The 25855-nt window shown below is 42.9% G+C and overlaps 1 protein-coding gene across 2 annotated transcripts in view; it reads left to right on the top strand.

The window, feature by feature from the left end:
• The window catches only part of LOC102936380 (NAD(P) transhydrogenase, mitochondrial), a 71106-nt gene that overhangs the window by 35027 nt on the left and 10224 nt on the right, over window positions 1-25855 (top strand). For both annotated transcript variants that reach the window (XM_043524456.1, XM_037911515.2), the window contains 8 exons: window positions 1771-1881; window positions 9310-9455; window positions 16160-16355; window positions 17660-17893; window positions 19272-19432; window positions 20027-20206; window positions 21194-21353; window positions 25131-25212. In XM_043524456.1, the coding sequence (XP_043380391.1) occupies window positions 1771-1881; window positions 9310-9455; window positions 16160-16355; window positions 17660-17893; window positions 19272-19432; window positions 20027-20206; window positions 21194-21353; window positions 25131-25212 (1270 nt within the window). The remainder of the gene's footprint in view (window positions 1-1770; window positions 1882-9309; window positions 9456-16159; window positions 16356-17659; window positions 17894-19271; window positions 19433-20026; window positions 20207-21193; window positions 21354-25130; window positions 25213-25855) is intronic.

Here is a 25855-nt window from a genome sequence, read left to right as displayed (position 1 = left end):
TCCTTGAGCACTCTCGGATGCAACGCATCCGGCCCCATGGACTTGTGCTCGTCCAGCTTTTCTAAATAGTCCCGAACCACTTCTTTCTCCACAGAGGGCTGGTCACCTCCTCCCCATGCGGTGCTGCCCAGTGCAGTAGTCTGGGAGCTGACCTTGTTTGTGAAGACAGAGGCAAAAAAAGCATTGAGTACATTAGCTTTTTCCACATCCTCTGTCATGAGGTTGCCTCCCTCATTCAGTAAGGGGCCCACACTTTCCTTGACTTTCTTCTTGTTGTTAACATACCTGAAGAAACCCTTCTTGTTACTCTTAACATCCCTTGCTAGCTGCAACTCCAGGTGGGATTTGGCCTTCCTGATTACACTCCTGCATCCCCGAGCAATATTTTTATACTCATCCCTGGTCATTTGTCCAATCTTCCACTTCTTGTAAGCTTTTTTTTTGTATTTAAGAGCAGCAAGGATTTCACTGTTAAGCCAAGCTGGTCACCTGCCATATTTACTATTCTTTCTACGCATTGGGATGGTTTGTCCCTATAACCTCAATAAGGATTCTTTAAAATACAGCCAGCTCTCCTGGACTCCTTTCCCCCTCATGATGTTCTCCCAGGGGATCTTGCCCATCAATTCCCTGAGGGAGTCAAAGTCTGCTTTTCTGAAGTCCAGGGTCTGTATTCTGCTGCTCTCCTTTCTTCCTTGTGTTAGGATCCTGAACTCGACCATTTCATGGTCACTGCCTCCCAGGTTCCCATCCCCTTTTGCTTCCCCTACTAATTCTTCCCGGTTTGTGAGCAGCAGGTCAAGAAGAGCTCTGCCCCTAGTTGGTTCCTCCAGAACTTGCACGAGGAAATTGTCCCCTACATTTTCCAAAAACTTTCTGGATTGCCTGTGCACTGCTGTATTGCTCTCCCAGCAGATATCAGGGCGATTGAAGTCTCCCATGAGAACCAGGGCCTGCGATCTAGTAACTCCTGCGAGTTGCCAGAAGAAAGCCTCATCCACCTCGTCCATACGATGAATAATAACATAGTAGTGATCTTACAAGTAGTGTGCTTCAGAGGTGGGCAAAAACTGAATTTCTTGGAACCTAGACCACAGCTAAGATTATCAAAATGTGTCTTCACTCAGCTTCCTGAAGAAGTGAGATGCAATACTATCTAAATGTCATGGATTTCATGTGGTAATAACCTCAGCAATACTCTGCTGATACTATTTATTAATCATGTTTGTTAGGTTATTGCCTAAGGACCCACCAAGATTGGGGCCCCACTGTGCTGGGCACTGTTCAAACACAGAGTAGAAGACAGTCCCTGCCCCCAAGAGTTTACAATCTCAATAGACCAGACAGGCACTGTGTGGGGAAAGGGCTAGAACACACAAACAGAGTGAACGGCGTGATGGCAGCAAACATAATCATTTGGGGGGTGGTAGTTAGGAGGTGATAAGCTAAATGGAAAGAAAGCTGAGGGGAGAGAGGATGAGGGGAACAGGGCAGGGGAGAAGAGAGCAAGAGGCAGGTGTGGAGAGAAATTGAGGTGAAGAGACTGAGGGAGAACTGGGAGAAGGTGTGAGCAAACAGCCAACTAGCACCGGGCACAGAAAGTCCAGTCAAAACCATAGAAAGTTCTGTGGATTGCAGAAGGTCCCTACTTTGGCTCCTTCTTCCCCTACTGGCTTCAGTGTCTCACTTCCTTGCTGCAGCTGATCAATTATTTATTTATTCTTTGTATGTATTTTGTCATCAAGTATTGATTTATTCTGTTTTCTTTAGGTCTTACTGCTGTTGGAGGTTTGGTTTTAATGGGTGGATCTTACCTTCCTTCTAGCTTGCCTCAAACACTAGCCTTACTAGCTGCATTTGTTTCTTCTGTCAATATTGCAGGTGAGCAATGTTTTCTTCTATATCTTATGAATGAATACCTATGTATGCTGACTTTATAGGACATATATGTTTCTGTACATTGGTGCATGACATTTCTATGCTGTGTGAAATGCCATCCGCTAACCACTTGTGGAAAACTTGTGCAAATTCTGGATTGTAACCATAAGCTACGACAAACATACATTCAAAATCCTTCAGCAAATCCCACTAGACACTCCTGAATCTTGCACCTGTAGTGCAGAGGTCATTTTTCTGTTTGATGAAATTCTCTGGGCCATTAAAATGGCTTCTAAATTTGTACTTGCAAGTTTTCGCACACTAAAAACCTTCATTTACACTCAGAAACTTGATTGTGAGATATTTAGCCACCCCATGTGCATGCACACATGCTGTTTACATTTCTCAAAATGTGCATGCCCAACACTGCATGTGCAGATTTAGAATCTGGACTGAGTCCTTGTTGAATTAAATTATAATTTGTTGAAGCTGAACATTTTACAGGCCAGAGATTTTGTCTGTTGGCATTTTTGTATCTGAATTTTAATAGACAAGGAAATAGACAAACTGATAAATTGGATTCTACCGTAAGCAAAGCTGGAGGCCAGGAGAAGGTCCCTTTGAAAATTTGGCTCTAGTGGGTATTTTAATTTCCACAGATTTGTTGCACATAACCTTAAATAGATTAACTTGGTTTTCTAATAGTAAATGCCTGTGTGGAAGCTTATGTTAGGAGTAACAGTTTCTGTAGCAGAAATAAGTAGCTAACCTGTAAAGCGTCTGCTCTAAGAGAACACAGTAAAGGGTAAACACTATCACATTTTACTCATTTCCCTCCTCAACCCCAACACTGTAGATATTTCTAGTATTCAATGTGACTAAAGTTATGCACCTAAGACAATAATAAGGTACCTAAATAAGTGGCCTGATTTTCAGAGGTGATGAGCCTCTGGTGCTCCCACTGAGGTCAAAAGGACCTCAGCATCTCTGAAAATCAGGTGAAAAGACAGGTACCTAATTATGGACATGGATGTCTAGCTTTTCAGGCACCCAGGTTTGGAAAGCTTCAGCCTACAAAGACATCTGTGCCAGCAGCCCAGCATGCACGAGCAACCTGATAACAACAAACCATTGTACAAGCACGCCACAGTGGAGAGGGGGAAATGGTTAAGAAAACAAGATTCCAAGGGCTCATTATAAACAATTGCAAGCCAAAACTCATTTTCAAATTTAACTGAAATACCTGTGTGCCAATTTAACTTGGATCAGATTCCATGTTGTAAAGAATTAGAGTTCTGTTTTCAGATGGAAAGCTGTATTTTTTCTTCTAGAATGTTGCAGTTCCAGTGGGAAGCTAAAATATCAGCAAGGGAATAGCTATAAAGGCTTTCAATACTCTCTTAATCAAATATCAACCTAATACTTGAAATTGGAGAGTATGTACCATAGTGTATAGTGCTTATATGGCTCCCATGTCTGTAGTATTTGAGCACCTTACAATCGTGTTTTAATGCTTTTATCCTCTCAAAATCCCTATGAGGTTGGGACGTGCTATTGTCTCCATTTTACAGATGGGGAACTGAGGCATGAAGAGGCTAAAGCCCAGACTTTTAAAGGTTTTTATGCATTGCTTCACTCAGTGTTTCAATGCTTAACTGATTAAAGGAGCCTAAATCTCATTTTCAAAGGTAATTTAGGTATGTAAGAACCACACAGATTGGAAGTGGGATTTTGGCTCCTCAGTGCCTAAATCCTATTGAAAATGATATTTAGGATCCTAAATTTGTTAGGAGTTGCAATGCTGAGCCAATCCAGTCCAGGTTCAGGGGCATATGGTTGGGGGAAGGCTCCTTGCAGTTTCCCCCCTCACTTACACACCAACAGAAGGGCTGGCCACAATCTGACCCCTAATATTATATTAGCTGTATGGGATTTCTCCAGCCTCTCGATATCATTGTGCACAAATCAGTCCTGATTCATTGAAAATTATTTTTGACCTTTTCTGAAAAGTTGAAGAATGAATGAAGAATTCCGCTGACCTTTTAATTATGGCACTTTAGAGGAGGAATGTTGTGGGGATAAAGTGCCCAAGGAGTGAATTCATAACACAGAGGATTACTTTCTCTAGGACATTGAATCAAATTCCATAGTTGTCTGTCTCTCTTTCTCTCTCTCTTGCTTTCTCTGTGTCAGATAGTTCTTCCTCCAGTGAATAAGGTTCGTTCCTATCTTGCCATGCTGTCTGTCCTCTGTGTAAAGAGCTTTCTCTGCCCAATAATTGCCTTTAAATGCCCTGTCCTCCTTCTGACCACTAACAGGCAAATCTTGTACCAGCTGTACAGCCTGTGTAACAGGGTTGGTCATTCATGCCAAAGCAGCAGGGGAAAGAATTTCCCTTCCCTGAAAGCCATGGGGCCAGGGCCATCCCACAACATTTTGGCACCTGAGGCAGGGAGCTCAAATGACGCCCCCATGTCCCCTCGCTTGGGCCAAAACTTTGAAAGGTCTCAATTCTGTCTTCTTCCTGTTCTACTCCTCTCATGGTACTGCTCTGCTACCTACCCCAATAGAGGAGAACTAACACCTTAAAATGCCTTGTTCAAAAATTTTAAGTAATACTTAACTTTCAAATGCCTGAACAGCAAATGTAACTTTTCTTGTCTGCATAGTAAACACTGGCATTTTTATCTGTTTGAATAATCAAAGTAGTGCTTTCCGTGCCTTCTTGGTTGCAAAGATTTGAACTGCTTCCTGAAGGTCCACAGTCTGGGCCAGCTCACGCTCTATTGAGATGGTTGCAAGGCCGACCAGCCTCTCCTGTGTCATTGTGGAGCGTAGATGTGTTTTTTATTAACTTCAGCTTGGAGAAGCTGCGTTCTCTACTGGCAACTGTTACAGGAAGTGTTAGAAGTATGCGCAGAATGACAAAAGCATTTGCAAAGAGGGTGTTCATCTTATTTGTGCACATATATTCCAGAACAGCCTTTGGAGTTGATCCTGCTGAAATGTATCTTGAAAGGGCTTGCAGTTCATCACCTAAATCACTTGCATCATGCATGTCATCATGTGTCAACACTGTCTCTAGTGTCCTGCATTGCTGGTGTAGGTCTTCTTCAGGTATAGTGAGGAGTTTTGGAATATGATACAACATCCCAAATATACTGCTGTGTTCCTTGAGCTGCATGAAATATTCTTCAACTGACTGCATTGCGCAATCTAGCACCTGGTTAAAGAATTCAACTTTGAATTGTTGTTTGGGGTCTCTTATGGGATTATCACATGCCTCATAATCAAAATGTCATCTTCTTCGGTGACTCTTGTATTCTTGAGTGGGTGGGAAAATAGCTTCAGTGTGAAGTTCCTCTGTCAACGTCTGTGCACTCTTCAGAACATTTTGAAATCCCTCATCTGACTGGTAAGACTGTAGGTATGACTTTGCTTTGTCCAGTTGTTCCATTGCTCCAGATATATCAAGGTCAACACCTTGGAGTCTCTTGCTTCCAACATTTATTTCAAACAGTATGTCATGCTACAACACTAAGCCACACAGAAATGTGAAGTTATGTATGTTTCTGGTGATTCCATTTCCCTTTGCCACTGTTCTCCCACGAACAGTTCCTGTCATAGCATTCAGAGTAGCAGCCATGTTAGTCTGTATGCGCAAAAAGGAGTACTTGTGGCACTTAGAAAATAACAAATTTATTTGAGCATAAGCTTTCGTGAGCTACAGCTCACTTCATTGGATGCATTCAGTGGAAAATACAGTGGGGAGATTTTATATAGAGAGAGAACATGAAACAATGGGTGTTACCATACACACTGTAATGAGAGTGATCAGGTAAGGTGAGCTATTACCAGCAGGAGAGGAAAAAAAACCCAAAACCTTTTGTAGTGATAATCAAGGTGGGTCATTTTCAGCAGTTGACAAGAATGTGTGAGGAACAGTGGGGGGGGGGGGGGGGGGGGGAATAAGCATGGGGAAATAGTTTTACTTTGTGTAATAACCCATCCACTCCCAGTCTTTATTCAAGCCTAAGTTAATTGTATCCAGTTTGCAAATTAATTCCAATTCAGCAGTCTCTCCTTGGAATCTGGTTTTGAAGTTTTGTTGTTGAAGAATTGCCACATTTAGGTCTGTAATCGAGTGACCAGAGAAGTTGAAGTGTTCTCTGACTGGTTTTTGAATGTTATAATTCTTGACATCTGATTTGTGTCCGTTTATTCTTTTACGTAGAGACTGTCCAGTTTGGCCAATGTACATGGCAGAGGGGCATTGCTGGCATATGATGGCATATATCACATTGGTAGATGTGCAAGTGAACGAGCCTCTGATAGTGTGGCTGATGTGATTAGGCCCTATGATGGTGTCCCCTGAATAGATATGTGGACACAGTTGGCAACTGGCTTTGTTGCAAGGATAGGTTCCTGGGTTAGTGTTTTTGTTGTACGGTGTGTGGTTGCTGGTGAGTATTTGCTTCAGGTTGGGGGGCTGTCTGTAAGCAAGGACTGGCCTGTCTCCCAAGATCTGTGAGAGTGATGGGTTGTCCTTCAGGATAGGTTGTAGATCCTTGATGATGCGCTGAAGAGGTTTTAGTTGGGGGCTGAAGGTGATGGCTAGTGGTGTTCTGTTATTTTCTTTGTTGGGCCTGTCCTGTAGTAGGTGACTGCTGGGTACTCTTCTGGCTCTGTCAATCTGTTTCTTCACTTCAGCAGGTGGGTATTGTAGTTATAAAAACGCTTGATAGAGATCTTGTAAGTGTTTGTGTCTGTCTGAGGGGTTGGAGCAAATGCGGTTGTATCATAGAACTTGGCTGTAGACAATGGATCGTGTGGTGTGGTCTGGAGGCATGTAGGTAGGAATAGCGGTCAGTAGGTTTCCAGTATAGGGTGATGTTTATGTGACCGTCGCTTATTAGCACTGTAGAGTCCAGGAAGTGGATCCCTTGTGTGGACTGGTCCAGGCTGAGGTTGATGGTGGGATGGAAATTGTTGAAATCATGGTGGAATTCCTCAAGGGCTTCTTTTCCATGGGTCCAGATGATGAAGATGTCATTCATGTAGCGCAAATAGAGTAGGGGCATTAGGGGACGAGAGCTGAGGAAGCGTTGTTCTAAGTCAGCCATAAAAATGTTGGCATACTGTGGGGCCATGCGGGTACCCATAGCAGTGCCGCTGATTTGAAGGTACACATTGTCCCCAAATGTGAAATAGTTGTGGGTGAGGACAAAGTCACAAAGTTCAGCCACCAGGTTTGCCGTGACTTTATCGGGGATACTGTTCCTGACGGCTTGTAGTCCATCTTTGTGTGGCTAGGATGGTGTTTTCAGGAAGATCACCGATGGATTGTAGTTTCCTCAGGAAGTCAGTTGTCTCGAAGATTACTAGGAGTGCTGGTAGCGTAGGGCCTGAGGAGAGAGTCTACACAGCCAGACAATCCTGCTGTCAGGGTGCCAATGCCTGAGATGATGGGGTGTCCCGGATTCCCAGGTTTATGGATCTTGGGTAGCAGATAGAATACCCCTGCTCGGGGTTCCAGGGGTGTGTCTATGCGGATTTGTACATGTGCTTTTTCAGGGAGTTTCTTGAGCAGATGGTGTAGTTTCTTTTGGTAACCCTCAGTGGGATCAGAGGGTAATGGCTTGTAGAAAGTGGTGTTGGAGAGCTGCCTACCAGCCTCATGTTCATATTCTGACCTATTCATGATGACGACCGCACCTCCTTTGTCAGCCTTTTTGATTATGATGTCAGAGTTGTTTCTGAGGCTGTGGATGGCATTGTATTCTGCACGGCTGAGGTTATGGGGCAAGTGATGCTGCTTTTCCACAATTTCAGCCCGTGCACGTCGGCGGAAGCACTCTATGTAGAAGTCCAATCTGTTGTTTTGACCTTCAGGAGGAGTCCACCCAGAATCCTTCTTTTTGTAGTGTTGGTAGGAAGGTCTTTGTGGGTTAGTATGCTGTTCAGAGGTGTGTTGGAAATATTCCTTGAGTCGGAGACATCGAAAATAGTATTCTAGGTCCCCCACACTCTTCTCTGATCTACACTTTTCTTCAGGAATGTGCATGGTTACATCCATTTGAGATGGAGATTTGGATGCTGCAGTAGCTGCCAGGTCACCTGCACTCTGACTAACTGAAAGATTAGGCATCTCCTCACCACTCACATCCTCACTGGGACCGGAAGGCTCACCGTGAACATTTGTGTCTATGTATCTCAGGAGAGCTCCTTCCTGCTTAGATAGAAAAGCTTCCTTTGCTTTCTTTCTTTTTCTAAATGCTGCCCCAGAGTGGGGTTTTCTTCTTTCACTCATAACTGCTGTTCTGTGCCAGCAATAGTGGCTTTCAACACTCAATTGAAGGGGACAAATAAGCAAGCTGATAGCAGGGCCTGAGTGAGGGAAGATATCAGCGTCTTAAAGGCCTAACTGGCTCCTGCTACTTCAGTTGACTGCCTGTTCTCCTCAAGTGGGTTCATGGAAGCAGCAGGAAACAGGAAGCTACCTGAAAAGTTGGTGTTAATCAGTCCAGGCTCCTGGGGGTGCTAGAGAGGTACGTAAGAGGCTCCTCCTCCTCTCTCTCCCTGCAGCTCCTGCTGCTTTCTGTTATTCCCTCTCCCCTTTTGTCCTGCCTGCCTGTTATATCTCTTGTGCCCTCCTTCCTCCAGCACAGCACTCCACCATCTCTGTGCATCTAGAGCAGAGAGAATACATATGCACCAGCAGCAGACACAATTTGCTACACTCTGGGTCCTTGTGGCACACCCCCCCACAGTCTGGCACCTGAGGTGGCAACCTCAGTTCACCTCATGGTAAGGCCAGCCCTGCATGGGGCAGCAGAAGAGCTGGTTCATGACTTCTGTTGCAGTCTTAAGATTGCAGTAGTCTCTGCTGCTTGTTTTATCTAACTCTGCAGGTCTGTGGAATAGCCAATAGATCCACATACTCCCAGACCCACCAGTCCCTTCCATGGACTACCCCTACCAAAGTCTCCAAACTTCTACTACATTGTGGAGTTCAGCTTTGTAGTGTGCAGGGTGTGTAGGCCCCATGCAAGGCCTCCCAGAATCTTCTCCACTTCCCTTTGCCCTGTAGGATTACAGTAGTCCTGCTGCCTCCTATGTACCCTCAGAGGAAAGAGGGAGGTGCGATGATTTGGCCTTCAGAGCAGTAAGTTTAATGCTGAAAAATCTTATTAAAAAAACACAGCAGTTGGGTAACAGAACTGAATATGCTAGTTCTGCAAGGGACAGAAGAGAAGGCAGTTTGCTAACCACATTTGAGAAAAATTTGCAATCAAAATAGTTTGCAGAATGCAAACATAATACAGAGGTAACCCTCACCAACTGTAAAGGAGTGTTTTTTATTCATAGGAATGTACATGCAAGGATTCCTGTCTTCTTATTCTTACAGTTCAAATGTATATTTCCCAACAGGCGGTTTCTTAATTACACAACGAATGCTGGATATGTTCAAACGACCTACAGACCCACCAGAATATAATTATCTCTACCTCCTTCCTGGAGCAGTGTTTGTTGGAGGATATGGTGCCTCTCTTGCCAGTGGATATAACATTGAACAGGTCAGACAACATTCAGATTTATTTTGCTCAGTTATCAGGTTAGCAATCTAAGCAGCTAGGCTCAGTTGTGCTAGCAAAGCTAAATAAATGAAGGACCTGATTCTGCAAATACTTACTGCTGGCCTTAATAGTTACCAGTATATATAGTAAGGAACTATTCACAGTAATAGGTACTTGGCTCAGTATTTGCAGAATTGAGCCCCTAATTTTTAGTATTGGCCAAACTATTGAGTTACATGTGCAAATATTCTCCATCCCTTTTCACTGGATCATGGAATCTCTAGTTTCCTAGTAATCTGTCCATCACTAAGAGTGAGGAAAAAACAGTTTTATAGAGTTTCTGTATCCCACAGTCCTTATTTGAGCAAAACTCATTTCATTCAATAAAAGACTGCAGAATTTGGCTCTGCATTTCCATTCCGTGATGGTCTGTTTGTCCTTTCATGGGTTTCTTAAGGAAGGTGAGATACAGTCCAGTTACTGTGTCACCTTACAGGGAAAAATTTTTGCATGTGTGAGTTTTAAAAAAAAAAGGTTTGTTGAAATACAGCATGGAATTTCTGAAGTAGATGGTGGTAGATGTAATATTGTTCAATACTGGCTTTTCTGAATCACTTTTAAATAGTCACAAAGATCACAGGCTGCACTTCACATCACTTCCCAGCATCCTAGCAACACAAAACATATCTATAACAAACCTCAGAATGTGCTCTTGTTGTATAGAACAGAATCTTTAGATGTAGCTCTTTGCAAGAAGAAATTCCTCAATCAACTATCAACTGGATTGAGCAAAATTGGTGACCTAAAGAATATATGTACTTGCAGAGACCCCACAGAATCAGTTACTTGCCTTGGCATGACAGTAATGTTTCTGCATTGGTTGAGAGGTTCATCATGGTGCCCTGGCAATATTTGGAAGGCAGAGTTTCTGTAAACTCTTTGAACAAGTTCTTTTTGCTTTAGTAAGAAATCCTCCTGCTCTTACTATTTTTAAAAATGATTATTATTTATTATTTGTTGAGCACCTTGAGAGTGCATGGCAGTTTACAGGCGTAAAGGTATATAAGGGCCCTATCCCAAGGAGTTTACATTTTAAACTGGATAGACAATGCAGTTCTGCTTTTGCGGTTGAACTAAGCTTCTTAAAAGATTTACTATTTCAACAAACTTTTTTTTAAAACTCTCACACACACATTTTTTCCCAACATCTTTATTAATGACCTGGATGTAGGTATAGAGAGCATACTGATCAGGTTTGTAGATGACACAAAGCTGGGGGAGTTGCCAATACTTTGGAGGATAGAACTAAAATTCAGAGGGATCTTGATAAATTGGAGAACTGGGCTATAGACAACAAAATGAAACTCAACAAAGACAAATGTAAGGTGCTACATTTAGGGAAGAAAAACCAAATGCACAAATACAGAATGGGAGATAACTGGCTTGGCACCAGCACTGCTGAGAAGTATTGGGAGTTGTGGTGGATCACAACGTCAACATGAGTCAGCAATTGGGTGCTGTTGCAAAAAAAAAAAAAGCAAATGCAATTTTAGGTTGCATTAACAGAGGCATAGCATGCAAGTCACATGAGGTGGTGGTACCACTCTACTCAGCACTGGTTAGGCCTCAGCTGGAGTACTGTGTCCAATTTTGGTCACCAATGTATAGAAAGGATGTAGAGAAACTGGAAAGGATCCAGAGGCGAGTGACAAAGATGAATCAAGGGGGTGGAATGCAAACCATATGAGCAAAGGCTGAAGTAATTGGGTATGTTCAGATGAAGGGGGGATATGATAGCGGTCTTCAAATATTTGAAAGGCTGCCATAAAAAAGATGGAGAAAAGTTGTTCTCTTTTGCCATAGAGAGCAGGACAAGAGGCAATGGGTTCAAACTACAGCATAATAGATTTAGATTGAACCTCAGGAAAAGCTTCCTAACTGTGATAACAGTATGATAATGAAACAGAATGCCTGGGGAAGTTCTTGAAGCTCCTTCACTGGAGGTTTTCAAAAGGAGGCTGGATAACCAGCTGTCCTGGATGGTTTAAACACAACAAATCCTGCATCTTGACAGTGGGTTAGACTAGATGACCCTTGTGGTCCTGTCTAACCCTATGATTCTAATTTACTTCCAAATTCTTAGCTATTATTCTAAATACAGACACCAGAAGCTGAATCGTCATTTCATTTCTGAGATAGTCTAAGCAGCAAGCTATGGTTGCTGAAGACACTGAAAGAAAGTATTCTGTGAAGCAAATGGCCTGATAGTAATCAGAACCCCCAACAGAATTGAACTGGTCCTCTCCTACTAACCCTTAGGACTTCCCTCCACCCACAAAGGTGATCATCACCAAAAATCTGGAAAAAATGAGGTGTCAATTTTCATTAATTCTTTAAAGTACTTTAAATAAAACCGTTTCAGGAAAGGAAGCTGATAAGTATCCTGGAATTTATCAGAAGGTCAGTTAGCAGTCACTAGGCAAAGTAATAGAGCTTATTTCCCAAACAGCTGTATCAGGGATAGTTTTTCATTGTGACCCTGTTCTTTGAAGCTATACTAAACTACTAGTCTGGGATACCTGATACTTCGGTTAAAGGCATTAAACAATACAATTGGCTCCAGGAAATAATATACCAAAGAGTGCTGATAGTAAAAATGTAATATCTAATAAATACCTTGCTGAGCAACAGAGCAGAAGAAGAACTGGAAACAGTAGTGGAGGTTTATAGCTTATTTTCTAGATACAAATAAATCAATAGCTCAGTGTATCCTTCCTGGATTTGGACCTAAAACCACAAGGACCAGGCCAATAGTTAGAGAGACATTGGGCCAAATTCTCTGCTGGTGTAAATGGACAAAATGCTATTGAAGTCAAAGGACCTGCACTCCTTTACACCAATATAAAATTTGGCCATTAGATGTTTCCCAAATAGTGACACATTTTGAAAAAGTAGGATGTATGTAGGGGTTACGGATAGGATTCTAGAAGGAGAATTATCTGGTAGTTTCTAATAGAGCTGCAAACCTGAATGTGCAGCCCAAATTGACACCATTAAAATTATTTTAGTGCTAGTCCTTCTAGCCTGTTGCCTGGATCCTAATTATGATACAGTAACTCCTCGCTTAACGTTGTAGTTATGTTCCTGAAAAATGCGACTTTAAGCGAAACGATTTTAAGCAAATCCAATTTCCCCATAAGAATTAATGTAAATAGGGGGGTTAGATTCTAGGAAAAATTTTTTCACCAGACAAAAAACTATATTACACAGTATAAGTTTTAAACAAACAATTTAATACTGTACACAGCAATGATGATTGTGAAGCTTGGTTGAGGTGGTGAATTCAGAGGGTGGAAGAGGGTGGGATATTTCCCAGGGAATGCCTTACTGCTAAATGATGAACTAGCACTGGGCTGAGCCCTCAAGGGTTAACACATTGTTAATGTAGCCTCACACTCTATAAGGCAGCACGAATGGAGGGAGGGGAGACAGCATGGCAGACAGAGACACACACCCTGTGTGGGAGAGAGAGAGAGAGATATGCATTGCCCCTTTAAGTACACTGACTCCACTCTAAGTACATTGCCTTTGGATCAGGAACTTGAGAGCAAGCTCTCTCCATCCTGAGTCCTGTCCTGTCCTGTCCCCACCCTGCTCTAGATGGAGAAGGGGTAAGCAGAGGGCAGGACGGGGGGGAGGGGGACACCCTAACATTAGCCCCCCTCTTCTCCCCTGTGTCCCTCCCCCCCCCCCGCGCGCACACACACACACACACACACATCAAGCAGGAGGCTCCCAGGAGCAGCTCCAAGGCAGAAGGCAGGAGCAGCACATGGTAGTGGGGGGAGGGACACCTGAACTGTCGGCAATTGATAACCTGCTGGGCGGCTGCCCCAAAGGGAACTTAGAGGAGCCAGGAGCTGATGGGGGGCTGCCAGTCCACCCTGGTTCCAAACCCCCCCCCCCCCCAGCTAGATGCAATGGGCTGCTCTTCCTGCAAGGAGTGGACAAAGCAGGCGGCTGCCAAAGACTTATAAGGGAGCATTGCGCAACTTTAAACGAGCGTGTTCCTTAATTGATCAGCAACTTAACAACGAAACAACATTAACCGGGATGACTTTAAGTGAGGAGTTACTGTATTATGTAGTCACATTTTTAGTAACAACCTGCAAAAAATAATCTCTGACAGGTGGTTGTCAGCTTCAGCTATTGATTTAGATGAATGGCAAACAAATCCATTTGCAATGCTTCAGCAGTTGTTTGGTGGAAAAGGTTTCTTTGAAACTAATCATTCCTGAATCCCAGAAAAGCATTTTGTGCAAAGCAAGCATTGTTTAGTTGATATATTTCCCCACTCTTCTTTGACATGCTTGCAAGCGCCCCTGTTGGCGAGGCTTACTAGGGTAAATGGCCTTTAGAAATATTTACTCTCAGCATTTTCTCCGGTTTCAGAGTAACAGCCATGTTAGTCTGTATTCACAAAAAGAAAAGGAGTACTTGTGGCACCTTAGAGACTAACCAATTTATTTGAGCATAAGCTTTCGTGAGCTACAGCTCATCCGATGAAGTGAGCTGTAGCTCGCGAAAGCTTATGCTCAAATAAATTGTTTAGCATTTTCTCCCTGCCTCTTCCTCTCCCTTGTATAGATATCTGGGCACTATGCTGACAAATCAGAATGGCTTGCAGCAACTCTTAATAGTGCAGAAAGCAACCAACCACAGTATTGCAGGGCATCCCACCCTCCCATTTATGAGAATCTCATTTTTGATTGCTCTTTTGTTTCTGCCAACTTGGAAAGAGCATTTTGGATATGTGTCTTTTGTAGAGGATCTCAGTGTCGTCATTACTGGGCGAAGTGACCTCTCCTGGTCTCTCCAAGCACACCGTCTCTATGCCTCAGGCCATCGCCCGTCTCTTGGAGAGGAATCACACGGTTGTCCCATCTCAGATTGGGCCCTGCGTTGCAGTCCCATGGTATTAACTCTGATTTACCTGAGCAGGTCTGACTTATGCCAGACCCTGCAATTCTGCTCCTGCCAGGACAATAATGGTGGTATTCAGTTATCAAGCAGCCTACTTAAAGCAAAGTATCATTTATTTAGAACAAAAGCATTTCAGGAAAAACATGTCTAAAAATAATAATGATGATAATAAAATAGACTGCACAGACTTTTCCTCCTAAGGCTTACCATTCCCTGGATCTGGAGAAGGCCCAATTTCTTTAGATTCCCTCCACAGTCTCTCTCTCTGTCATACTGTCTACTTAGCATCTGTCAAGCCTCCCCCCTCCCGCCACCATCCCCTCTACCCCCCAAAGGCTTTTGACTGTTCGATCTTCATGTTCCAAGCCTGGCACAACAAGCTTGCATCTTCTTTGGAGACAGGATGCCTGGCCCTTGAACCATATAATTTTGCCGTTGTCTTTCAAGTGTATGCATGGGTTTTCTTATCTGGGAAGCCATTGTGTTCCTTTCCTGCTGGTTCTTCCCACACCACAATATAAGTTAGATCAACACTTTCTAACTAAATAGAGGAAAATCTTACAGCCATATACAGTAACTTGCCCTCACTGACCCAGTCACATACAATGTTCATAAAATTGTTACACTTCAGTATTAATAACACTGTTACATATCAGCTCTACTTCTCCCACATATAGCCCCTTTTAACAGTTCTTGAAAAGTACAGCAAGCAAAGGGTCTTGTGCTGGCCTTTCTGGACTTTTATGAGGGGGGTATGGAATGTCTTAGCTTCATTTGTTTCTAGGTGATTAGAGAATGGTGGGTATGCAGCCTATATTCTTTTTGTCATTGTCACGTTGTTTTAGATTCATGATTTTCAATGGATTCAGTAATACAGGTGGGGGAAGGTAACATGAGATTTCATGCTGTGAAATAAAATCACCGTGTGCTTTTCAAACACGAGAAAGAACACCACATGTTATTTATAAATGCATCATCATGTAGGGATTTCAGAACATTTTGTGAATCAAAACACTTAAGAATCAAAGTAACAGAAAATCAATGGGAATGATCTCATGGCATTACAATCTTTAAAATGCAATTTAAATGACTGATTCGATAAAATGCGTTTCTTCCACACACAAAGAAACTGCTGATTAAAACCATTTAAAAACACACCCAATGTAAAAGAGATGGTAAATCTAGCAAAGATAATTGTACTAAATTACTTTAAGCTTGAACTAATGTGTTATTAGTTTGTTACTCTAGGGAGAGAATAGTAAGAACCCACACACATACACACTTGAAGATGAGTCACAATGGCAGGGCAATGAAGACTAATGCAAGAAAATACTAGTGCAATGGTTATGGAAATAACCAAAAATATGTACTCAAATATATGTCACTGGGGATTGAGGCTGTGTATTTGAGAAGTTTAGTCAGTGTCACTGCTGCAATGTTGGCAGAGTGGTGTGTCTGAGAAATACAGGAATAGAGAATGGAAAGGAGACAACTTAGGGAAGTTTCAGCACATGGGGCTGAATAAACTGGACTCTCCACTAATATGCAAAGAAGAAATCTTTCATATCTTAAACCATAAACTCTTGGCATTGAAACTTCCCCTCCCCCTACTCTAGCTGGGGATCCTGGAGGTTTTCCAACACCCTAATCCTCTACCAGGAGAGATGACTGATGTGCAGCAATGCTGTGCACTATATATTAACTTTTGCATTGTTTTACAGATGATATATTTGGGCTCAGGTCTTTGCTGTGTTGGTGCACTGGCAGGATTGTCTAGTCAGAACACTTCTAGACTTGGTAATGCCCTAGGTATGATTGGGGTGGCTAGTGGTGTAGCAGCTACGGTAGGAGCACTGAACCCATCACCAGAGGTACTCGCTCAGATGTCTGCTGCCATGGCAATGGGTGGCACAATAGGTATGTACAACACATTGTACAATTCATGTAGCTTGACTTCATCCCACTAACCACATTCATTAATGGTTTATTAACCAATTAATAATTCTTTATTTATAATAGGATGAGAAAATACATTTGGAAAATGCATTAATGCCTAAAGGTGGCACTCTTGCCTAAGAGAACTTAAGATGGTGAAGCAGATATGTACAAAGCTTATAAATTGTTTTAAAATTTGGTCATATGGCTTAAGCTTAAAACATTTTATTTCTAGGAAGTATTTTACCTGAATATGCACTTGCTGGCAAGTTACAATCAAAGGAAATAGTAACCATAGATCAAAATGGTGGCTGTTGTTATAGAGTTTATGATAACAGTATTTCCCAGAGGCTCCTTTCCCCATTTTCCAGAGCCTCATAGATGACCTTTCGTGGCCTTGCTTTGGAATCCTGAAAGCCTCACTACAGACAACCCTACAGTGAATGTTTTTCTGTTGAAATTTCCCTCCATGTAGTGGAGAGCACAATCCGGAAAATTTAAAATCCTCCTATTCATTACTTATGCCTCTGCCAAATGTTTTTACTGCTAATAGTTTTGATGATGATGATAATAATAATAATATAATAATATAATTAATAGGGTGAGGGGAGAAGTTATTAGCAAGTAAGTTCCTGGATCACAATACTTTTGAACGATTGGTCTGTAGTCAGGATCTTTGGTCTGGCAGAGGATTTACTAATCTTCAGTGGTGGCCATTCATGTGTAGCCACATAGGGTCCTTATAACAGGGTATGCTGACGCTTTTGGCAGGGTAGAAATCCAGCCGTGCTCTGTTCCACATTTCAGCGCAGAAGGAACTTTGGGAGTTGTAATCTCCAAGGAACATGGGAGTTGGAGGCCTGACAGCAAGGAATGCTGGGAAACAGCATTCCCAGTTTGTGACTGAGAATGCAGTGTGCTCTCCCAGTGCCTCCAGGAGCATTTTGCTTGCCTGCTCCCTGTGGAAAGAATATATCTGGGAGATATGACTGATGTGCCCACAGCACCCCCTCCCCAAGGAAGAGGTTGTAGCTTCAAAGCCCCAGTCTGGCTCTGATTCTTATACTCTGTTGTCTCAGAATGTTCTTGCAAATATACTTTTGGAGGAGATTTAAATTGGGTTATAATTTCCTACAACTATTATGTTTCTATTGTATTACACAAAAAGAAAAAAAACATGAGAAAGAAAACAATACTCTGTTGCGTAACTGCCTGTTTATACTTCAAGAGAGGATGAAATACAATACAATTCTTTAATCTTGGATCTAAATCATTTCATTTTACAGGTCTCACAGTTGCGAAACGGATTGAAATCTCTGACCTTCCACAGCTTGTAGCTGCATTTCACAGTCTGGTTGGTTTGGCAGCAGTTCTTACATGTATTGCTGAGTATATGATTGAATATCCACACCTCGATGTTCACCCTTCTGCCAGTGTTCTCAAAACTGTGGCATATTTGGGCACCTACATTGGGGGTGTAACCTTCAGCGGTTCATTAGTGGCTTATGGAAAACTGCAAGGTACTTTATTCTTTGGTCTATGTCATGTTAAATAATTTAGGATGGGATTTCCAAAGGTTTCGATGGGAGTAAGGTGCTACTTCCAGTGGGAATTGGGTAGCTGACTTTTAGGTCCTTTTCAAAATCACTTCCTTTTACAACAGAGTTATTTTGACAAGTTTTGTGGGATTAAGTGGCCAAAAGATATTAGATTATTATTGGTAACAGCTTCCAACGAATCCTCTTGTAACTTTTCAGAGGGAGAATGAGTGCTTGTTTACACTCCCTCAGACTAAGGACTCAGGGCCTGAGGAGGACAAATAGGGGCCTTAGAAAATGTGATAAGAGCCCCTGTAGACTATATCTGGACCCATTATTTTCTTAGTTCCAATATGGCAATGAAAAGCTACTCCAGTGTGAAGTGCGAGGATTATGGCCATAAAAATTAATCAAATTGCTCAGGAACTGAACACTTGTGAAAAATAGACAAACCATTTCATGGTGCATGGCATACTAAAGACAGACAAGATATACAAGTAAAAATACGAGTTTGGATAAAAGTGTTGATGTACAATTCAAGTCCAAAAAAAGGGTGCATCTGCAGTGGTAGCATGACCAGTCACTATTGAAATAATGACTTAAAGGCCAAATGCTGTGGGTCCTGTTCAGTCCAAAATTGTTTTCAAGGATAAATAGTCACTGAGGCTTCTTGTTCCAGACAAGTATTTGGTCCCCGTTAGCAGTGGCAGAGTGATCCTGCTACGTGGGAAGTTGCTCTGGTGCTGTGTGCTGCATCCCATTTCATATACTGATAGGAATGACCTCAAGGGAGTATGAAAAATCCTGATGTGGTTGTTTGGGGAAGCAGTCTGATGGCAGGATCTCTCTTGGCTGACATTTAGGGACAAACAGGCTTCCTTGGCTCACAGCTGAAATGAGAAACTGTGTTGCCAGCCAGGGAGCTGAAGAGGCTTGGGTAAAACCAGGTATTGGTGCAAGTGAACTGCTCCCCCAGAAAACTGATAATTGAGAGGAACCCCCATCCTCAAAGACTGTTGACCGAGCAGACCCCTCAATGGCAGAGATAGGATAGCCAATAGGGCTGGAGGGTTGCCCAAAGGCTGTACACTAGTATGTGGGAAAAGACCAGCTCCTGGGAGCTGAGAGTTGAAGAGGAGCTGCTGGGAGGTAGGGAGCTCCAAACAACTGTTCCTCTGCCTTGTGTCTCCAATGGGCCAAACTTTCCTTCAGATAAATTGAGCCACTGTGGAACCAGCATCTTTGGGCTTCTGATTCTGTCCCTGCTCTTATACCTTCTTTGGGGTTCCTGTACTTTAACATTAAAAATGTTTATATAATGAAATGGCTGAAGTGTTAACACCTTAGTGTTTGATTCCAGGTTTATTGAACTCAGCGCCGCTCCTTCTACCTGGTCGCCATTACTTGAATGGTGGGTTGCTGGCAGCATCAGTGGGTGGTATGGGGCTGTTTATGCTGGACCCAAGCTACACTACCGGCATGGCCTGTCTTCTTGGTGTTTCAGGACTTTCCTCAATCATGGTAAGAACACAAGAAAGTACTCTCTGAATCCTTTCAATGCAAACAAAGGAAATATAAAGTTCTTGCATTCATCTGGAATGCCACAAAATCAGCTGAAAAATTTGGTGTAATTGCAAGGACTCCTCAAAGCACTATGCAAAATGTTCATGGTGCCCTATAGAAATTCCATAACAAATCACTGCAGGATCCCACAAACTATAGTGCAGGGATCCAAAACATTTTAGCTAAGGGCAGTTCAGTAAAATAAGCTATTGTTTGTCTAGTCAGAGGTATATGTAATCCTATACTCTAAACCACTGCTATAGATATGAGCTGGTTTTGGAAAGAAGTTTTGGAAAGAGAGTAAGTGTCCAATCCTGTGAGATGCTGAGTTGGTTCAACTCCTATTGTGTAAATGAGAATCCTGAGTGCTCAGCTTCTCAGAGAATCAGACCCATTATGTATAACAGATAATCATGAAATAGCCAAGTTCTTGTACTCAGGTATTTGATGGTTTGTTTGTTCTGTTTTTTAATTAATGTATTAGTAATAATGTCGTTCTTTAAAAGTGAGTTTCCTTTAGTTTTTCTTTCCATGGTGTATATTAAATTGCAGGGAGTCACACTTACTGCAGCTATCGGTGGTGCAGATATGCCTGTGGTCATCACTGTATTGAACAGCTATTCTGGATGGGCTTTGTGTGCAGAAGGATTCCTTCTTGATAACAACCTGATGACAATTGTTGGTGCCTTGATTGGGTCCTCTGGAGCGATTCTCTCTTACATCATGTGTGTGGTAAGATGGCAACATGTGTACTTGGGCTAACATGCTGATTTTGGTGAAACAAGTCTGGAGCTAGTACTGTGGGAACTTTTTAAAAAGAGAAACTGTAGAAGACTGGATGGCCCAAGGGATCGATTGCCAGTTTAAATCCAGTCCAAACTGGTCATAAATAATCAAAAGTTATTGCAGGTCTGATGACTATTTGGTGGGCTTTTAGAATAGGATGTGATGCAAAGAGCAATTGGTGATCTCACTCCAGTTCCTAGAGGTCTCAGAAACCACTACCACGACTGGCACTGACTGGCACTCGTATTGGCCTGGATACTAAATTACTCTTGCTGTTAGATGTGACCCTTCCAGGTCAGATTGGTGGGGTTGTAGTGTGGGGAAGCTTGCACTTCTGTTGCCTACACTGTACATATTCTCTGAATAAACAGTCTCTAGCATTGTCAATCCATCATCTAACCTTACTTTCAAAAATGGAATAAGAAGTAGCATGGTTTGCTTTGTCAGTCAGCATTTTGATAAGGACCAAAGAATCTGCAATGAAAAATTTCACCCAGTGACTGGTTTTGAGGAAACATGCTGTTTTATAATGAGCCAGAGGAGAGAAGTTCGTTAAACAAATCAATGCCTTTGTTTCCCTAGAGAAAAATGTTAGAGTGGCTTTGTGAAAAGAAAAATGGTTAGAACATGACTGAAAAACATGAGAATTTCTCAAAGGCACATCTGAAAACCTTTGTTCAAAATGTATGGGTTATATGCCAAGTGGGATACTGTAGCTTTCCAAATAGAATATTGAACTATTGAACCATTGCTGCATCGTCTTCAGAGTCTTGTTAAATTACACTTTAATGAGCTGAACAATAATGCAGCTTGCCTTTCCAATCAAACGACATGAGGATTCCCATCAAATGCACTGTTTATTTTGAGGTTCTCTGAATGTAATCAGAACTATTGCTTCTGACCAATGCACTCACTTCATGTCTTCCCACTCAGGCCATGAATAGGTCTTTGCCAAATGTGATTTTGGGTGGATTTGGTACATCTTCTACGGGTGGAGGGAAACCTATGGAAATTGTTGGAACACATACCGAAGTCGGAATTGACCAAGCCATTGAAATGATAAAGGAAGCTAACTCTGTCATCATTACCCCTGGTAAGAGTTCAGATATTTTCATACGCTAATTGAGAAATGCGCTTGTCAGGATAACTCAGTTACTGCACAACATTCTGCTTAGTTAGTTAAAGGAATGAGCAGAAATTATGACTGATAAAATATCTATGAAAGAATAAGGGAGTCTAGCTAGGAAAGTTAAAGATTCATGTGGGAATTTAAAATTCGATATTCTACACATTGAAAAAGCTTGCTAAACTAGAAGAACTAGAATGAAACAAGAAGATAGTGTAACCTACCTCTCATTGGTATTAAAAAGTCCCAAAGCTGATTGGTTATAAAGCACCAAATACATTACAAGAACTTTTTAGGAAAAAAGATCCATCTCATCCTCAGGTCTGCATGGACAGAGGGCCTGATTTCACCAGTTTTACACCATTTTCATGACACTGAATTCTCATAGACTCATAGACTTTAAGGTCAGAAGGGACCATCATGATTATCGAGTCTGACCTCCAGCACATTGCAGAACACAGAATCTCACCCACCCACCCCTGAATTCAGTGGATTTACTTCTGATTTACCCTATTGGAAGTGAGATCAGAATCAGCCCAACCTGTGATGGTTAGACCCTCAAGAATGAATGCCTCACTTTACAGAATAGTAGCTTCTATGGCAGGAGCAGATTTATCATGAACCAAACAGTGTGGTGGTATGGAGCCCCCAACAACCAGAGGGTGCCCAAAATGCAAGACAAATATCCGAGAACCTGCCCCCAAGTCCCGCCTGGTGGCGCAGCAGGGCTCATGCAGGCAAGGATGCCTGCATGCCAGGGCCGGTGGCCCCACACCGCTCCCGAAAGCAGCCGGCTGCTGGCACATCTCTGCATGCCTCTGGTCGGGGGGGGGGAGGGTGGCAGCTCCATGCACTGCCCCCGCCCCGGGCAGTGCACAGAGACCTGCTGCCCCCCTCTCCCCAAGGGGTGCGCAGAGACATGCCAGCAGCAGGGCTAAGGTGGCTCCCTGCCCACTCTGCCTCCCTCCCTCCATGCCGCTTCGCTCCTGGAAGCGGCCAGCATGTCCCTGCAGCCCGGAGGGGCTAGAGGGTGTCTCTGCAGGCTGTCCATTCCCCAAGTGCCGACTCCACAGCTCCCATTGGCCAGGAACTGCATGGGCGGCACCTGCAGGCAGTGGCGCGCGGAGACCCCCTGGTTCCCCCCACCCCGGCCTAGGAGCCTGTGCTGGAGGGGGGTGTGTGCCGGTCACTTTGGGAGCCAGGCTCCCTGAGGTATGCGCCAGTCCCCCTGCCCCGGCCCAGAGCCTGCACCCAGCACCGAAACTTCCTCCCAGAACCCACCCCCCGCCCTTCTCCTGCACCCCAATTCCCTGCCCCAATCAAGGTACCTCACTTTATTTTCATTTACTTCCCATTACTTATAATATAGGAGGAAGATGACGAAAAAAAGCATGAAAAACGAGGGGAGGGGGGAGGAGATAAGAGAGAATGTTCTTTTTCTTGGCTGGGTCCCGAGGGGGGCCCCCCCCGAAAATGAAGCTGTGCAAAGGACCTCACTAACTCTAAATCCGCCACTGTCCTGTGGGCTCTGAAGGGAGTTCTGTCTGTCCTCCTCAGATGAAAAAATAGTGACATGGCAGAGTGCCTCAAAGGTAGAGAGAACTGGGGATACAAACCCCAAGTGTAAAAGCAGACTTGTCCTGAATTGGACTTTGCACTCTCTGGATGGTGCTATTATTATGGGACTAATATTGTGGGATTTTTAGTTACTTGTTACTTCAAGGATTTTACTTTTCCCCAAATACTTATAAAAGAAAAGTAATTTCTAGCTACTAAATTCCTTAAAATTAATAAGCCAGTTCCTGCAGACTTTAGTCAGGGTAATCGCCCATTGAATTCAATGGGAGTTTCTGCTAAGAATGGCAACACCTGGCCCATTATGTGGCCAGATGTTAAATCATTTCAAATTTGCTGCAACAACAAAAACCAACCAAACAAAAAAAATAAGTTGTACAAAGTTTTAGGCAATTTTTAACTCTGCCAGTGTAATGAACAATAAGTGGCAAACATGTCTTGAGATCAGGATGCATTCTTCACTTATCTCATAGCTGCAGGACATCATGTCCAGTGGATTTAAATATGCCATATCAAATTCTTCTTTCATTGCAGTGAACTACAAAAAGTTAGTGTGTTTTATAAATGTGTATTAACAAAAAAAGGCCTCGGTCCCAAGTGTGTAGGGGAAAAAATCCTTGACTAAAATGGCTAATGTGAGTTGGGTTGCCTGCAGGGATTGAATGTTTGTTAGTGCGCCAACCCTCTATTTGGCAGCTCAGCTGGAATCTGAGTTTGGGTGTTGGGCTCAGTCCCTCGCTCTCAGGGCTGCAGAGGTTAGAAATGTTGCACACACCTAGCATTGCACGCAAGCAGCCCCTCTAACTGACCCAGGAGTACAGTTGGCTGGCTCCAGATGCAGCTGCAAGCAGCCCTTCTTAGCCAGATGGATGGCTCATCCTGATGAGGGGCCTCTGTAATGAGAAGGGATAAAGTTGAGGGGAAAGGAAGGGGACTGCCTGAGTGTCCCCCATCCAAATAGGTTGTTTTTAAGAAAAAAATAATTATTCAAAGAATAACAGTAAAGTGATTTTGTAAAATTGGCACTAGAGGTCCCATACATATTGTTTCTCAGGCTCCATATCAAAAATGCTCAGTTTACAAGTTAGAAAATAGTTTTTGCCTGAATGACAATCCTGCAAACTCAGCTTGGAAAACCAAAAAGCCGTCTTTCCCACACATCCCCACCAGTAATATGTCTGGCTGCACAAATGCAACTGAGGCTAATGCAGTTGCATAGACATAGCTGAGGGCTACACTTATATACATTTTAGCAGTATGAACTCTTTGAAAATACTTTCCATTTATAGCCACAATAAGGAAGGCCAGATCCTGCCATGTATTAGGGCACTTCTGCATTGCTCCCTTGGCACAAAGCTAACCTAAACCCAGATGATCTGGTACCTGAAGGATTTCCCCTGCATAGAGAGATGCTTAGGGGATGCAGACCTATTGCTGCAGGTCCTACATCTCTCCTCTACCTGTGACTGTAGCAAAGGGCATGGATGGGGCAAAGAGGTGTGGCTAGGACTTTCCTTCACCATGGCATTCTCCAGCTGCCACTATAGCTCCTTAGAACCCGCAAACCATGCAGGGAGACCAAGCTCGAGCAGATTGCCCCAGGACTGGGCAAGCACAAAGGGAACTTTAAGCCATCTTTTAAACACGTCCCCAAAAGCTGGACCGAAGCCCCCTTATCCAACTGTGCCGGACTGCAGGATAGATGCTGACCATGTTTGTCAATGTTACTGCACAGATACATTTGCTTTCTTATCCTCCAGGAATAAGTGACTTTTATTCAACTCATAAAATTTACTCCTGTAATTGCATTTGTACTGAAATGCCTCTTTCTCCTCCTTTATATTCACACAGAAATAGAATATGGTGGTAGAGTGAGTTAGCTGTAGCCAGGACTCTTAGTTTTTCAATGTAATTTACAATGAAACCTGCACTAAGTGCTACCATTGAATTAAACGACCATATGAAAGTATCCCTTTGCAGTTCAGTTTGACCTTTAACTCTGTGTCATATCCACCAGGCAAATGAGTTTTGTTGGCCCCGTGTGCAGTAACTGTGGTTTCTAATATTCATTAATGCTGAAGACATGCTGGTTAATGGAGCACTATGTGGTGCTTTTTGAGGGATGCTAAGCTTTCTTTGTAGAACACTGACATGTTTTTCATGGTTTAGGTTGGGGTCTTTGTGCAGCCAAGGCCCAGTATCCCATTGCTGACATGGTGAAAATGCTTAATGAACAAGGAAAGAAAGTCAGGTAAGTTGCATATAGTGGGCCAGATCCTCAGCTGGTATAAACTGATATAGCTCCATTGATTTCCAGGGAGCTCAGCTCTGATTTCAGTGGAGCTACGCTGATTTACACCTGCTGAGGATCTGGCTCACAATGTTGTCATTGAAATAGGCCAGGACAAATACTGTACTTACTGTACATCAAACATTAAAAGCAATGATAGAACTTCAATAGGAAATCTTTAATATGTTTAGTATGACGTGGTAATACACCATATACCATGCCATTCAATACTACAGGCTCAATTTTCAAACTTGAGTGCCTTGGTTAGGAGCTCCAATAAACACCTAAGTCCCCAAATAAGCTAACTGATATTTCTAAAAATGAGTTGCTCTCTGACATAGCAAATATGGATGGGATTTTCAAAAACATGAAAGCAAATTAGAAACACAAATTCCCTGTGGGGGGGAAAAATCTCTGCCCACATTAATCAGGAAAACATCTGTGCTGGAAGTCTGCTAGCAGCAAACAGAGCATGAATATGATCTCAGCATTGACAGAGCTCAGGTCTGCCATAGCATTCAGTTGGGAAGTCCAGGCCTATGAATATTTGAGTAGCCTCTGGAATTCAGACATTCATTTTCTTAATATTTGACAAGAATATTAA

The sequence above is a fragment of the Chelonia mydas genome, chromosome 10, assembly GCF_015237465.2.
Source record: "Chelonia mydas isolate rCheMyd1 chromosome 10, rCheMyd1.pri.v2, whole genome shotgun sequence".
In the NCBI taxonomy this organism is placed as follows: domain Eukaryota; kingdom Metazoa; phylum Chordata; order Testudines; family Cheloniidae; genus Chelonia; species Chelonia mydas.
The sequence above is the reverse complement of the archived record's forward strand: the minus strand, read 5'-3'. Positions and strand labels throughout refer to the sequence as shown.